The sequence below is a fragment of the Spermophilus citellus genome (assembly GCF_964194105.1).
Source record: "Spermophilus citellus genome assembly, chromosome: 2".
Lineage (NCBI taxonomy): Eukaryota > Metazoa > Chordata > Mammalia > Rodentia > Sciuridae > Spermophilus > Spermophilus citellus.
This window is the reverse complement of record NC_138183.1, coordinates 23,849,805-23,866,152: the sequence shown is the minus strand read 5'-3', so window position 1 is coordinate 23,866,152 and position 16,348 is coordinate 23,849,805. Positions and strand designations below refer to the sequence as shown.

Genomic DNA, 16,348 nt, shown 5'->3' with positions numbered 1-16,348 from the left:
TATTTTATTTACAGACAGGGTCTCACTAAGTTGCTTTGCACCTCACCGTTGCTGAGGCTAGCTTTGAACTCCTGTGTCAGCCTCCCGAGCTGCTGGGATTTCAGGTGTGTGCCAACGTACCCAGCTGTCAACAGAGTATTTAAAGTTGAAGAAGTTGGGGTTGTGGGGAGTAGTTCAGAGCTCCTGAGTTCCATCTCCAGCAAATACGTGAATGAAAAAATAAAATGGAAGAATTCAGATAGTCACACTGCAGAGGGTTAGAGATTACCTGGCATCAGTTAGGATGTCATGGGATTTATCAAGAATAGGTAAAACAACAGGGGATCAAGGGGACACAAGGCTGAGGACATGAGATGTTGAGGCAGTAGGCAGTGACTGCCCTTGGAGGAATCTGGGAAGTGTGATTGGGTAGTCATTAGAACAGGATGCGGGGTCAAGAGAAGTTTGCCTATTTTTAGTGTGGAGAGAATTTTTTTTTTTTTTTTTGGACTATTGAAAGGAGACATCTTGGAGAGAGGTTGAAGACACAGGGGAGAGGGGATGATTGACAGAATGTCATCCCAAAGGGACCTGCCCAGGGGCATAGGTGGCCTCATTGACCTCCAACGGGAAAGTCCAAGTGAGAGGCTGGAGGTAAGAAGGTGAGGCTGGACAGGACTTCCTCTCTTCCTGGAAAAAGAGACAGTTGGGAGGAAACCAAAGCTTAAATAAATCACTGAGAAAAGCAGGGCTTCGAAAGGAGATCATTCCACTTTCCTGTAATCAAAACTCTTTATTTCTGATGAAACAGACTCAAGTAAGAATTACACCCAAGAAATCAAAACTCAGCTCCCGCTTGGAAATGATTTTCTGAAGCAGAAATCAACTTGCACATGCTCTGAGGGTGGGAGCTGTGTGAGTCCAGATGGAAGAAACACTTAGAAGAGGGGAGAAAGGCTGGCCTCCGTGGGCTGAAGAAAACTTAGAGGGAAACAGGTTTTCACTTATACTTCTCTGGGGTTCAACTGGATAGCGTCACAATCAGTAACAAAAAGTGCTTCTAAGTTCCAGTTACATACTGAGATGGAGATATAAATCAATCTGATATTGACGTTCTTTTTCTCCCCTCACTAGCTGGATATTTAAATTTGTTATTCAGAGGGGAATGTAAACCAGGCACGGTGGCATACGCCTATAATCCCAATGACTCAGGAGGCTGAGGCAGGAGGATCACGGGTTCAAAGCCAGCCTCAGCAACTTAGTGAGGCCCTAAGCAATTCAGTGAGACTCTATCTCTAAATTTAAAAAATATAAAAAAGGGCTTGGGATGTGTGGCTTTGTGGTTAAGCACCCCTGGGTTCAATCCCTGGTACCAAAAAAAGAAAAATTAAAAAAAAATAGAGGGGAAAGTAGTGAAACCATGCCAAGACTTAAAAAAAAAAAATGTTTAATATCACCATCTCCAAGTCAGTTTTACTATCAAACACTTTAAAAGTATATGTGTGTGTTGCCCTTGCCTTCCATTCACTCAGTAAACTGAGCATCTGTCCGCACAGGGCAGAACATGAGGTACAGTAATAGAATATGTAGTCCTAGCTCTCAGCAAGTGTCCACTTGGGACCGGTAGGACTGGGAAGACGCTTAGGGTTTTAGCTCAGTTCAAGGCACCTGGTGCCTAAAAGGCTCAAAATGCTATGAAGATGTAGAAAAGGGGAGTCAATCCGGTTGGAGGAACTTAAGGAGCACATTACTAAAGCATCACAGGTCAACCTGGGCTTCTGTGATTGTTTCCAGCAAGTACAGTTGGGAGCAGGGAGGTGCTCCTTGGCTTTTGTCCCCAGCAGTCAGTTTCAGCAGAGGACAGTGTCAGGCTGGAACAGGGTTGGAGCAGAATGTGGAGCTGTGAGCATCCAGCCTGGGAAGTCTGGTTGGATTTGGGAAGGAGGTGAGAGGAAGTCACTAGGAGTTTCTGAAGAGGGAAAGGACATGAGCTATACCTATTAAAGGGACTTTATCTTCTCAACCGGGTTTCTGTCTCAGGGATGATGTGGGGAAAAAATAAAAAATGATGAAAAGGGTTTGAATTTCCACAGTCACCTTGCGGTCAGGGAGGTCCTGTTCTTTCACAAGGAGAAGTGGAAATCCTCTGTTTATTTAAGGGCCACAGACAATTTTTCATTATAAAGTGTCAAACAATCTGCCGTGACTCCAGATACACTCATCTAAATAAAAGGAAGCTGTTTCCTTATGAATTGAGTCACAATGAAAATATTTGGGGACTGCCATAGAAACAAATGTACCATCTTCCCGAAAGGTGGAAAACGGATATTGTAGTGTCCATTAGTTCAAAAACAAAGAGTATTTTTCCAAGTGCTCTAACTGGAATATAGAAACTGATATTAAGATAGAGGCAGAGAAAGGGGTAAAAACGGGAGACTTAACAGTCTTAGAATGGAATGAAGAGACTCCCTGGCATCAGGTCTCAGGCTGGACTGGAGATCCAAGCAGCAGGCACTAATGGGACAATGTCTTCAGAGTCCTTTTGTAGGAGCAGTTTGCCCTTGACTCAAGCCCCAGATTTCTGGGCAAGTGACTAGTTGGCTTGGGTTAGATAGATTGCCACTCCTTGGCCAAGGATATGAACTCTCTGATCAGTCGTTTCACCAAATCCAGTAGGAATCCTAGAGAGATTTTCCCCCCCAGCAAAGAAGCTGGATGTTGTTCTCCCAAGGAAACGGTGGGGGAAAACCTAGGCAGGTGAAACTCCGAGCTGCTCACCACCTTCGCTTCTGTCTCTACCCTCACGTCTGAACTACATATTTTCTGGCTTCTGTTTCCACCGTGTAACTGGAACTTCAGGGTCATGGGTGAGCTCCATGTGGTTAGATCTTACATGCAGGGTGATTGGTTGGTTGCACTGCAAGGCTGCAGTGGTTTTTAAAATGCATAGATAACCACACCTTGGCTCTTCCTGATATTATTCAGCTGGCAAAGGCTCTTGGAGCCTGACTGACACACAGCACACAAAGAGATGCTAAGACATGGATGATTATAATTGTGCAGTGAGTCGAAACTTCCCTACTAAGGCTTTGGATGCAGCAAGGATTTGGGGGTCTGAGGGAAAGGACAAAGCATAGTTGGAACCAAGCCCCATTTACAAAGATTGATTAGCAGTAATTAATTCCAAGCCTTGCAATGGCTGATTTTTTTCCCCTTCTGCTGAGTTACTGATAAGACTCTGGGCTGTGACTAGCTGTGGCCCCAGATTCTCCACAGACTCCTTAGAATACTCATTCAAAATTCAACAATATGTGCAGTATGTGGCAAGTGTCTTGTATTAATTAGGATTTGATGTAGAAGCAGGTGACAGAGACCCAGAATGCTTAAACACATTGTTTATTTCTGCCTCCAGTAAAAATCCACGGGTACTGAGCCAAAGCTGTCTGGTAGCATTGCTCTCTGAATTCCTCAGGGACCCAACTTTCCTTCAACTTGTCCCTTTCTGTCTATAAGGATTGGTCCTTATTCATAGAGTTCAAGGTGGGAGTTGGAACTCCACATGCACACATATGCATTTCAAGAAGAAAGGTAAAGGAAGGGCTGAAGAAAATAAGGCTAAGGAAGATTCTAGAAGCTGCCCTACAACACTTTCACCTACATTCTTTTGGCCAGAACAGGCTTCCTGCAGCTACAAAGGATGCTGGGAAATGTGGACTTTCCTCTGTGGAGCAGTGCACCTGGCTCAGCGTTAGAGTTAGCTGCATGGCTGTGAAAGAAAGGGCAGATGGACTTGGAATGACCAGCATTCTCCTCTGCATTCTTATGCTAAATACAAAGCTGTGGGACTTTCCTCTCCTCTGAGCATCTTCCTGAGATTCTTGTTTTGGCAAGTGGGTCAGACAGGCACCCCACTTGATTGCTCAACTGTGAAATTGCAGTTCAAGGAAAGAGAAGAGGTTTGAAGTAAGCACCTTCAGCCCCGTCAGCACCTCCTTGTATTCAGGGAGTATTTTCTGAGATTCAAATTCATGTCAACTACACAGCAGGGCCTTTGGCCAAGGTTGGGGTAGACCTGCCTTGTGTCCATGGTGGAAAGGGTGCAAAGGCTCATCAGGAAAATGCAGGGCTTGGGGGTGGGGATATAGCTCCATGGTAAAGAGTTGCTAGCTTGAGAATATACCAGGGTCCTGGGATTTTATGAACATTTCTCTGGTATTGCTTGTGCAAGTTGGTGCTGAGTTTTCTCCAAGAGGGAGCTTGGAAATCCATGCACCCCTGGTCTTTCCACCTTTTCTCTTTTACTTTGCCTACTGTTTCTACCCGACTCCTGAGCCTCAATTCATATCTGTGCTCTGCCATGGAGGATGGGTTCCATTTGCCATAGATCTTCCCATTTTCCAGAGTGGAGCTCTGACAAATCATGGTGTGCACTTACCTCGATCTCAATACTTCCCAGGGAGACAACTCAGACAAGTAGTGAAAGCGGTAGGGAGACAAACTTGGCCAAGTCTGTAAGTGAACATTCTGATGATCAGTGCAGTCCAAAGAGGGAATGGGTTTCTTGGGAGGTGGTGTACACCATATGCATGGAGGATTTGGGTTTTTTGTTGTCGCTGTTTGTTTTTGTTTGGTGGTACTGGAGCTTGGCACATTTTAGGCATGCACTCTGCCACTGTTTTAAGTGCCATACACATTATAATACTTAATCTTCACAGTGTCCTGTGAAGAGAGAGAATCTTCAACTCCCGTTATACAGACGAAGGGTATATAACAGTGAGGATTTTAAGCATAGGTAAGATCCCTGTTTGGTGGGGTACAGTTCCTGGACTTCATATTGATGAGGAGTCTGTTGGCATTATAAACATTGTCATTATAAACATTCCATTCCCAGTGTGTGGGTCAGCTTTCTGTCATTGTGCATAGTACCTGAGTACTGACAAAGTACCTGAGATAATCAACCCTCAAGGAGGGAAGGCTTATTTTGGTTCAGAGTTTTAGGAGTTTCAGTCCATGGTCAGCTGTGTTAATTTTGGACCTGGACGAGCCAGAGCATCATGGCAGGGAGCATCTGGGGAAGAAACTGCTACCTGTGGCTGCCAGGAGGCAGAGAGAAAGAGGAGGTGCCAGGGTCCCAGTCTCCCCTCCAAGGGCACACCCACCAGGACCTAACTTCCTTCCACTAGATCCCCACCTCCTGAAAGTTCTGCAGCCTCCCAATGGCACCGTGGGCTGGGGACACATGGCATTTGGGGGACATTCAGGATCCAAACTGTAGCACCCAGTTTGACCCTCTGTGGTCTGGTGAGCCTGGAAAGCATGTTGTATTGCTCTGTGCCTTCTTGTGGGAATGAGAAGTCAAGAGGAAATGGTCCTGGGAGGTGGTCAAGAGTAGTGACAAAAATTTCTGTTTCTCTAGCCAGAACCCCAGGGTCGAGATCCTGGCCCGTCATCATGTCTGTGACCCAGGGCAAGTCAGTGACCTGCCTGAGTCTGAGACCCTTCGTCTGTATAACGGGAGTTGAAGATTCTCTCTCTTCACAGGACACTGCGAAGATTAAGTATTATAATGTGTATGGCACTTAAAACAGGGCCAAGGATCTTCATTGTTATAATTATTATCACACATATCACTACCTATAAAACGAAAACAATATTAGATAGAACTGTTGGCATTGAAGTGAAGCCCAGCTGAGTTTACAGGCAAAAACCTCTCCAAGCCGAGTTTGTATGAGACTGTACTCTTCTGGATTCAACAGAAAGACCCCAGGCAAAGGAAACATTTATTGGTTCTTGTAGGTGAGAGGACAATAGCAAAGGGTTATGGGAAGCAGGGAGAATCCTGGCCCAGCATCTCACCAGCCAGCCTTGCCTACCTCCTTTTGTCTTCGTTTGGACCTTAAGGGAAGCTTGCTTCTCAACCAAGTCTTTTTTTTTTTTTTTAAAGAGAGAGTGAGAGAGGAGAGAGAGTGAGAGAGAGAGAGAATTTTTAATATTTATTTTTTAGTTCTTGGTGGACACAACATCTTTGTTGGTATGTGGTGCTGAGGATCGAACCCGGGCCGCACGCATGCCAGGCAAGCGCGCTACCGCTTGAGCCACATCCCCAGCCCTCAACCAAGTCTTGAAGACCCGTTTTTTGGGGTCTAGGCAAGGCGCAGCAAAAGGAAAGCACAAGATGAGCCATTGGGAAGGAGGACGGGGTACTGGGGCCTCTCCGAGGCCTGTGTTGAGCCACAAAACTAGAGCACAGTGTGGCTGACAAGGCCACTCAAGGCCACATGCTCCTGGGTGAAAGTAGGGACATAGGATATTTGGAGCCATGGACCATGCTATTCTCTCTCTTTTCATTTCCACCTGGCGAAGGCATCCTTCAAAACCAGCTAATGTATCACCTGCTCAGTCAAGGTTTTTCTCACCACCCAGTGTCAGTTGGAAGTTGCATTCAGTTGTGATCACAACAGTGGTTTAAACTCATAATAAGAAATCTGGGGCCAGACACTCCAGAGGTGGTGTAGTTGCTCCATTATGCCACCTGGGACCCAAGTAGTTTCTCTCTTTTTACACATCCAGCCATCCTTTCCATCCTCTGAAGGCACAAGATGACTCTTCTACTTCTAGCACCATATTCCTTATGATAGAAAGAATGGTGGACCACCAGAGATGTTTGCATTCTAGTCCCCAAAACTGTTAAGTTACATGGCAAGGGTGAATTATGGTTTGTATTAGTATGTTTTTTGTTGCTATAAGAAAATACCTGAGACTGGACACTTTATGGGGAAAAAAAAACAAGGTTTATTTAGCTCACAGTTTTGGAGGCCGAGAGTCCATCATCAGGCAGCTCCATCAGTTCAGCCTCTGGTGAGGGCCTCCTTAGCTATATCACATCATGGTAGATTGCATCATATGACAGAAAGTGCAAGAGACAGAGATCCCATGATAAGAGAAGAAGCAAAAGGGATTCATGGGCCATTTTGCTCTTTTTATAACAACCTGCTCTTGCAGGAACTAACTGCAATCCCTTGAAAACTACATTAATCTCTTTTGAGGGCAGTTCCCCCAGTGACCTAACCACTTTCCACTAGGCTCCACCTCTTAAACGTCTCACCACTTCAACATTGCCACACTGAGAGCCAAGCTTCTAGCACATGAAACTTTGGGGGATGTACTCAAACCACATTCAAACCATAGCAAAGTTTCGAAATAGCTGACTTTAAAATAGGGAGATGAAGGGCTGGGGACATAGCTCTGTAGTAGATTGCTTGCTTAACATGTGCAAGGTCCTGAGTTCAATCCTCAGTACTGTTAAGTAAATAAATGGAGATGATTATCCTGGGTTGTCTGGACTAGCCTGTTGTAATAACAGAAATCTTTAGAAGTAGAGAAGGGAGGCAGAACAGGAATGTCAGAGGGTGAGGTGACAATAGAAGAATGCTCAAAGAGATGCAGCATGTTGGCTTCAAAGATGGAAGAAGACTGAGGCAAGGAGTATGAATGGCCTCAGGGATCTGGAAAAAAGGCAAGGAAGTGACTTTCTCTGAGAGCCTCCAGAAAGGGACACAACTCTGCCAACCCCTTCACTGTAGCCTAGTGACCCCCATGTCAGACTGACTTGCACAAGTGTAATATAATATATTCATTTTGTGAATATATTTATTCAATTTTGTGGTGGGTGTTATAGCAGCAACTAGAAACTAATACATCTCTTTAGCATGAGGTCCCTGCAGCAGGCAGGAAGAAAGGAAAGAGCAAAGGTTCTTGCCACTTATATAAACTCTTCCTTTCTTTATAGAGCTTTCTCAGTAATCCCTCCTAACAATTTTACTTATATCTCATTAGCCAGCTCTGTGCCATGGCTGTCTTTATCGTCAGAAGAAGCTGGGCTCATTGCCATCCCCAGCAAAATACAGATTCTGTTAGTGTAAAAAAAGGGGAGAAGAGATACAGGGCACACTACTTGGAGTTTCTACCACACGGGTCTAGGCAGAACTGACGATTCCACTACTCATCATTCTTCCCTGGTACCATCTTTTTGGGTTGTAGTGTAATTTATGTGTTTATGTGACTGTGTTTGATTTTTCTCTCTGTCCCTGATGCTCTGCAGAGTCTGGTGCAAAGAAAGTGTGGGCATAAAGTGGATGAATATGAGAATAAGTTTTGAATAGAGAACAATGGAGCCAGAGGCCCTTTGTATTTTTCCTGTGACAATGTTCTGTGGCGGTTAGGGAAGTTTTATAAGACCATTTGACCCTGATGGGAAACTCATCTCCAGTAAATTAAACCTCCGCAGCTGCAGTATGTCACCTTTCCTTACAGTTTATTACAGTCTACTCTTTGCTCAGAAGAAACTGAGCACAGCCAGTCAGAGACTGTTGGTACACCTGTCACAGGCCACAGAGCCTGCATTAACCGTAGTATAAATTACACTTCCTGCCCGTTCTTTATTTTTAGCTCGGCCATATCTATTTGGCACCTCCAGAGAAGACTGCATTAGGTTTCAGACATGAAACTACCGGGCAGCAGCACGTCCAGCCCAGCTGGGATGACAGTTATAATCCCATGACGCTGTCTCTTGGGAGGCTCCTCAGCCCCAAGACTCAATTTTCCTGAGAAACATCATGGCCTGGGCTATCCAGAGCTCCCAGACCCTGGCCCAAGGCCACCTGTGCATTTGTAGGAAAATCTGCTCCTTGGATCTGACCTCCTGAGACTTGCATAGGCGGCCTGTTTCCCTCAGTCATCCCCTTTAGGGCGAAACTCAGTTGTTATCACCAGGGTTTGGTTTCACCCCCTCCTTCCTTCTCAGTTACGCAGCACAGTATCACGACCCAAATCTTTAGTGCCTGAACTGTATAGCCCAGTGCCCTGAAACCCATAGGGCAGGGACAGGCTGTGGCGGCAGGGAGGCCAGACAGTGGGCATCGGGTCCCAGGGAAGTCTTAACCACTTGGGGCTGTCGCACCGGAAGTGAGTTACTTGGAGACAGCCATTTTTTTTTTGTCAGCCATTTTTAACTGTCTCTTGTTTGTTTTAGAATCCTCTGCAGTTCTGTACAGCAGCCAAATAAGCTCAGTAAATGTTAGTTTTAAATTTAAATAGATGTTAGGGGGTGCCATTTAACCTCTTCACTTCAAACAGAGAAGCTCTCAGGATGAGGCCTCAGCAGGTATTTTTGTGTAAGTGAAACAACTGATTAGTTAAGTAATATGTGAATTTTTCACTGTGAAAATTATAAAAACAAAACTAAGATCATCTATAATCCTATTACCCAGAGACAACTACCACTGATATTTTCCTGTTTTCTCAGTCCTGATCCTCATGAAGGTGTGCCCTGTTTCCTTCCAGATTTCTCTGAGGATTAGGGAGTAGGGGGACAGGGTAGTTTATGTTCCTTTCTAACCTTGTAGCTTCAGATGTTATTGGGCATATGAATATGCACATGCTATAAAAACACACACATATTATACATATGATTGATATATATCATTGGAATATACATTAACATGTGTATACATACACACATTTGTCCTGTCTCAGTGAATGGTTACCATAATAATGCTATATAACAAACTCCCTTAAGTTCATTGGCTTAAACTGAAAGTCGTTTGTTCTTGCTGACACTTCTTTGAGCAGGCTGGGTGTTTGCTGATCCAGGCTGGGCTCTGCCAAGTGGCTGACTTATGGTCAGTCCTGCCTGCACTTGCCTGAGCTCAGGTCTGCTCCATGTGTGTTCTTTTTGAGGCCTGGGCTGAAGAGGAAGCAGTGGCCCAGAGAAGGTCTTTTCTTGGTGCTAGTAAAAGGTACAAGGGGTCAAACTTGGAAAGCCCAGCCAAGCCTCTGGGTCATGTCTGCTATCATCTCATTGGGTACAGCAGGTCTCGTGGCTGAGCCCAAAGTCAAGAGGGATATGTGTCCCCCACCATGAGGCTAGCATCAATGAATCAGGGAAATATGTACTTTTCCCAAAGAGGCACAGGGGAAGAGAAGGAATATTTTTGAGAATAATATAACCTGCACATCCCAAATGTTTGCTGAAGTGCTCTGCCCTTTGAGACTTCAATAAAATCTGCTCAGAATTCACCTGCAGTAGTGTCATCCAGGCTGTCCAGGAGACCTCTAGCTTAGAGCTGCTCCACCCATTGAATTAGGCCAATTTATGGATCTTTGATTGTCTTGTATTCTCCCTGTTCAACACTCACATCCCTTTTCTAGGTTCTCTTCAAAATAGTTCACACAGACGTGTGTAGAAGATTTTGCTGAACATTCAGAATAGCAAAGGAGTGTTATACCTCTGTGTAGAGTGTTATACCTCTGGATAGAGGCTCCTCCCTCCTCTAGATTCAGTGTGCATCTCAGCCCACACCCTGGCCTCTCCAGCTTGCTGAAGGTTCACCCTATCTCAGAAATTCCCACAGTCTTGTCCTGACTAGGCCACACCTTTGTGTAATTTGGTTTGGCTTCTTTTTTATTCATTTGACACATGCATACAGAGTGTTTGTGACCTCACCTTGGTGTATTATAGTGTAGATGGGGAAGTTAATAATGTAGTTACTGTTGGGGGGCTAGGTAATCCTTCCTCATGGGGGACTGTCCTGTGAATGGCAGGCTGTTTAGCAGCATCCCTGGCTTCTCATTAGATGCCAGTAACGACAGTCCTACTCCTCTTGAGTTATGGGCAACCAAAATATCTCTAGACATTGCCACATCTCCTCTAGGGGACAAAGCCACCCTCAGTTGAAAACCATGCTCTAATATACAATAGATTTCATTAAAAAATATATATATACCTGATAAACCAAAATAATACTCTGAGAAACATTCAAAGGAGGGTGACATTACTTTCTTGGGGTGAATCTCTGAGAACCTCAGGGGGCACAGGGCCATCTGAACTTAGACTTCAAGAATGGCTAGGGTTTGAGACAAGTTTCCTGGAGGAGGGGAACAGAGGGTCCATATGAGTGAACAGGTAGTAGCCATTTTTAATAAAGGCTGAAGAGGAATAGGCATGTTGGTGAGAGTGGGGGCCCAGTGGATCCTGGGAGGCTGCGTAATATGCGGCCTTATGAGTTGTTGCAAGACTTCCACTTTTACTCTCAATGAAATGATGAATGTATTTGCATTATGTTCATTTGGAGGAGGAGCCTTCAGACTTAGGGTTTATGGTCATAACCTGAAGTAATTGCTACAAAGTCTCCTCCTTCCAGTGTTCCTTTTTTTGACACCCAAGAAGGACACAGAAAAGTTCTCCAAGAGGCCTGGGGGGATATAGCTCAGGTGGTAGAGTGCTTGCCTAGCATTCACAAGACCCTGGGTTCCACCCCCCCCCCCCCCCCGCCCAGCACCACCAAAAAACAAAAACAATAAAGAAAAGTTCTCCAATGGGCACAGCATATTCCTAAACAAAGCCATGCCTATCCATACCTCTCAAAAAGATCTCATTCTTTAGTTCTAAATCTAATTGGTAGTCAGTTCCCAAGGAAGATGGAAGAAGGGGAGAGCAAGGGAGAGGATTCATACAGGCAGGATGGCCTCTGTAGCAAAGCTTCCTGCACAGTAAGGGAAAGGGCCAGAAGCAGAAGTGGACAAGTGAGTGGTTGGATGGATGGATGGATGGATGGATGAATGAATGAATGAATTAATGAATGAATGAACCAAAGAATGAATTCAGACCAATGAATTCAAGAGGCGCAGCAGTCTGGAGTCCTTTAGGCAGAGGAGCATCTCCCTCACTACCCCCAAGGACATTGCTGCCTCACAGCACACCCTCACATGACAATATATGCAGTGTTTAACTAGGCAGGGACTTCGTGAGACACCAGAGAACCCATGTGGCAGGAGTTTGGCATAGTGGTTAGGAGCAGAGCTGGAATTGGATTTCCTGGCTCATGTCCTTGGGTCAAGGCTCTGTATCAACAAACTGGTTACTTAATCTTGCCAAGCCTTATTGATCTCATATGCAAAATGGGGATTCCCTACTCATCGGGTCATTGGGAAGGTCAAATAAAGTAGCCCGTGTACTTCCTTAGCTCTTGGCACAGAATAAGTTCTCACTAAAAGCGAATGATTATTCTTATCATTTCACTGGAAGAACACGGTTGCTGAGACTTCCCCCAAATCATGGCTGTAGCTGCTCTTCTGTAATATTCTCAGAGTCTCCTGGAAGTGCTGAAATTTCCCTTTTGGAAAATATATAGGAGACTGCGTGAAAAACGAGGAAAGTTCCAGAAGCGTAGGGGGGCAGTTACATCTGTCCCTTCCATCTTCCTTCTTTTTGGCAATAAAAGCTGTACCACTAAGGGAGAGGACAGCAGCCTCCCATGGGTTTTGGGCACCAGCCATTTCTTAACAGTGTTATTTCCTTTGAGCAAGACTGACCCTTCACCTTTTGGCCATCCTGAGAGCAGGGCAGTTATTTTGAAATCACTAGAATATGAAGCTACTTCCTTCAGATATTATGCTCTGTACTAGTAAACATTGTCCATCTACAAATAAGAAGCATGCCCAGGAGTTGGGCTGGAGGGGAGCTACCAAAGCACATTGCACAGTAATGACTTTGAACTTGTGGTGGTAGCCCTGGGTTGTGTTCCTTTAACCTATATCTACCCAGTGACAAAACTGGAAACAGAGCACTCTGTAATAGAAAACCTTGGCCTGGCTCCTCAGCAGAATGTAAAGACTGCTAGGAAGGTCCACGTCACCCCACAGGAAGGACGGAGCTGCTCTCTTGTCTGTGGACAGCAGGACAATAAAGCAACTTGTCCTCTGTTTGTTTGTCTTCCAGGCTGGAGCAGGAAATCCAAGCGCTCGAAAGTGAAGAATCCCAGATATCTGCCAAAGAGCAAATCATCCTGGAGAAGCTAAAAGAGACAGAAAAATCCTTCAAGGACTTTCAGAAGGTGAAGAAACCAAATATGATTTCTCTAAGTCCTGTCCATGGGGAAGCAAGCCCTAGGAAGATGTCACCAAAGAGGCCAGTGGGTGTTGAAAAGTCAGAGCCACACACTCTGTGAAATGAGGGACAAGGGTGTGAGGATCACATGCCATCCCTAAAGCTGAGTGGCTTGCCTGTCTTTGGGTGTGAACCACATGGTCTGCTGGGAGGCCTTGAAAAGAGTCATTGATTAACCCCGTCCAAACCTTTTTCTGCCTAATGCCTTAAAATCTTCCCCTATTGGACTCCAGAACTCTAAAACCAATTCCTGCTCAGCAGATTAAACACTCTCCCTGGGGCTTTGCTTATGGAGCCTCTCCTTTATAAAAGGGCCAGAGACAGTACTGTTATCAAATGGACATGAATTTCAAATACAGAGTGAAATCTAACTGTACATAAAAACAAATGACGTTGTATAGAAAAGAGCAGAGAATCCAGAAGGCCAGTGGGCCCTGAGTATCTCAGGACCTTCCCTCCATTCTGTCCTTCCTGTTTCCGCAGTACCTCAGTGAGAGACAACCAAACTAATGAAATGGATTTTAAGATGAGATTTTCTAATATCACTTCTTCAGCACAACCCAGGATATTTTCTAGATCATTAATAAAATCAATATGATAATGAATTGATCAAAATTTGGTATAAGATGGGGATGGAGTGGGGCGTGGTGGCACATGCCTGTAAACCCAGAGATTCAGGAGGCTGTGGCTGGAGGACTTCGAGTTCAAGGCCAGCCTAGGCCACTTAGTGAGACCCTGTCTCGTGATAAAAAATAAAAAGGGCTGAGGATGTAATGTGCCCTTGGGTTCAATCCCAGTACCCAAAACATAAACAAAAGTTGGGGATGATAAACCTTAAAAGTTCCCTTAGTTTTGTGGATAATTGCTCAGAAGAAAAGAGAGCATGGGGTTTGCCTGCCACAGTCACATTCTGAGCCTGGGCCTGGGAAGGAGTGGCTGAGGGCTGAGGGACGGCACCCCGCATGCGTAGTAATGCTCTGCCCTGCTTTTGTTTCCACAGAGCTTCTCCACTACGGATGGAGGTAAGTTCCGCTGCCCTACTGTAGATGGATGCTTTTCTCCTGCTTAGGGGTCTCTTAACCCAGGCCCACCAGGAGACGCAACATGTGGCTTTGCCAGGGTGTCAGAGGGAAGGACAGCCCTGTGGGCAGGGCCCCTGAGAAGGTCCACATTCCCCATCTTTACCGCCTCCCTTCTTTAAGACGTTTCTCTGCCTCCTGCTTCTGTTATAAAGTCGGCCATTAGTTCTCGAAGGCTCACTGCCTGGGCCTTTGGTAAAAGGAGCTCAGCAAAGAAGCGAGCTAATGTCAGGACCAGGTCCCTGCAGGAAGGGCCCATTTGTCCTGATTAAACCACACATCAGAAGGTCATTTGGCATTGAGGAAGCCTGTCTAAAGCCCCTGGTGTTTCTTTTCTTCCTTCCCTCCCTCCCTCCCTCCCTCCCTCCCTTCCTTCCTTCCTTCCTTCCTTCCTTCCTTCCTTCCTTCCTTCCTTCCTTCCTTCATCTCTCTCTGTTTCTTTCCCTTTCTTTCCTTCCCCTCCTTCCCTCTCTCCTTCCTTTGAATCAGAACACTGCAGTTCCTCCACTCTTCCAGGGAAATGGAGCTGGGCAGAACTTCCCTCCCTGTGGAGAGAGCTGGCCCAGAGCACAGCAAGGGTGCCCTGGCTTTCGGACCCCACTGTAGCAGGTCTTTCTCCTCCTGTCCTTTTTGATGCCCTGTTCTCTCCTCTGCCCTGTTCTGCCCTCTCCTGAGCCGTGAGGATGAATATGGGATTATGGGCTTCTGGTCCTTCACTGGGTTCCCCTGACCTCAGCTGCAAGCCTGTGATTCCCACTCTGACTTTAGTCTTCAACTAGATCTGCTTAAAAATATGGGGACTTGTTGAAGGCTCGCTCATAAGCCACCTGCTCACCTGGCTCTTGTGAGGTCAGCCTCTAGACCAGGAAGGTGATCAGGAGCCGGAAGAGTTGGATCCGAAAGTGTTCCCAGTGCCATTTGGAAAAATTTGAGGAAAAATTTTAAAATGCAGTGATATATAGTGCATTTTCCTGAATCAGCCAAAGGCCAAGGACATTTGTGATAAGAATAGTTCTGACTTGGGGTCAGGGGGTAAAGATATGATTTTTCCCCCCCTCAGCACAAAAAGGCAAGAGATCTGGATTTTTGGCTTCTGGGTAATCTTTGGGAAGATATTAAATTAAACTTCCTGCTCGCAGGTGTGTAGGCAGGACAAGCCAGCAGGGACTCTGGGAGAAGAGGACCTATGACAGTTCTAGGAAGAGAAGCTGAGCCCTTGCTCAGGTGTGACCCAGTGGGGGCCCTTGTTCTGTGCTTTGTGGGTGGGGCATGGACTGAGGAGGTGGCCTTGGTGAATTGGGGTTGCTGCATGAGAAGAGAGCCAATCCTACATGATCTGCAAGAATGCAGGACGTGTCAGGCTAGGCTGGGCTGGGACACTGACCCACAGACACCCACTTACCTAAAGAACACTTTGACTTTGTTCCTTCCTTTCTCAAACCAGGACCTTCCCTGAATTTCTTTCTCTCTGATAATTGGGGAAGAGGAGGGCCTGCACATCTTGTCCCCAAGGCTGGAGCCTCTCTAGTCTGTGACTTAATAAGCAGAAATGAGGCCATGTTATAAGCTCTCGCTGTGTGTCTCTTTTGCACCCTGAACTTCTGCTCTCCTCCCGCATTCCACCCCACTGTTCCCACCCATTTCCCTATGGGCTCATAGAGCTGGGAGGCATCCTGACCAGGACTGAAAAGAGGGACTGCGAGAAAGTGGCCCTTGACTCTGTCCTCCATCACCTTTGCCAGAGTGCGTGAGCTCAGGCTTGGGAGGGTGTGAAAGTCTGAGGCATCCCAGGAAGGAATTTCCATGTTTTCAGTGTCACTCTGGATTGCGATTCCTGCCATCTATGGTTCAAACCAAGCCTGGTGCCTTCTCCATCACACCACACCTACTAGCCAAGGAGGAAGTTTGGAGGGGGGAACACAGGCTTGGAAACATGTGATCAAGGTACAGGTCATGTGTGGCCGGCGGGGAAGAACTGAATGAAGCACGTCGTCCCACTTGAGGGATTTGGGGATGTCTATTTTCTCATTCTTTGTTTCAAAGGCTCTGAGTTACCCAGACCCTCTTAGAAAGAGCCAATTGTTGTTACTAAGAACTAACAAGAAACTATTGTAGAACAACAATACCTTAAGAATTAACCCTAAATTTCTGAGACACACTGTTTACAGAATCTTATATCCAGTATGGATTCTGTTAACTGTATAGATGCTGCACCTGATCAACAAAAGCACCCTCTATGTTTGAGGTGTCAAGGGGATAGCTGGTGATGTGTGTTCACGTGATAACCCTTCTTCTGGTACCCTGAATGCGTCACCCTCCATGTGTCAGAGGAAATGGCCTAATG

General features: G+C 45.8%; 1 protein-coding gene across 5 annotated transcripts in view; it reads left to right on the top strand.

Moving 5' to 3' along the window:
* Positions 1-16,348, top strand: part of PALM2AKAP2 (PALM2 and AKAP2 fusion) — a 470,283-nt gene that overhangs the window by 245,768 nt on the left and 208,167 nt on the right. For all 5 annotated transcript variants that reach the window (XM_081280060.1, XM_081280063.1, XM_081280062.1 and 2 more), the window contains 2 exons: positions 12,758-12,872; positions 13,926-13,947. In XM_081280060.1, coding sequence (XP_081136186.1) covers positions 12,758-12,872; positions 13,926-13,947 — 137 coding nt within the window. The remainder of the gene's footprint in view (positions 1-12,757; positions 12,873-13,925; positions 13,948-16,348) is intronic.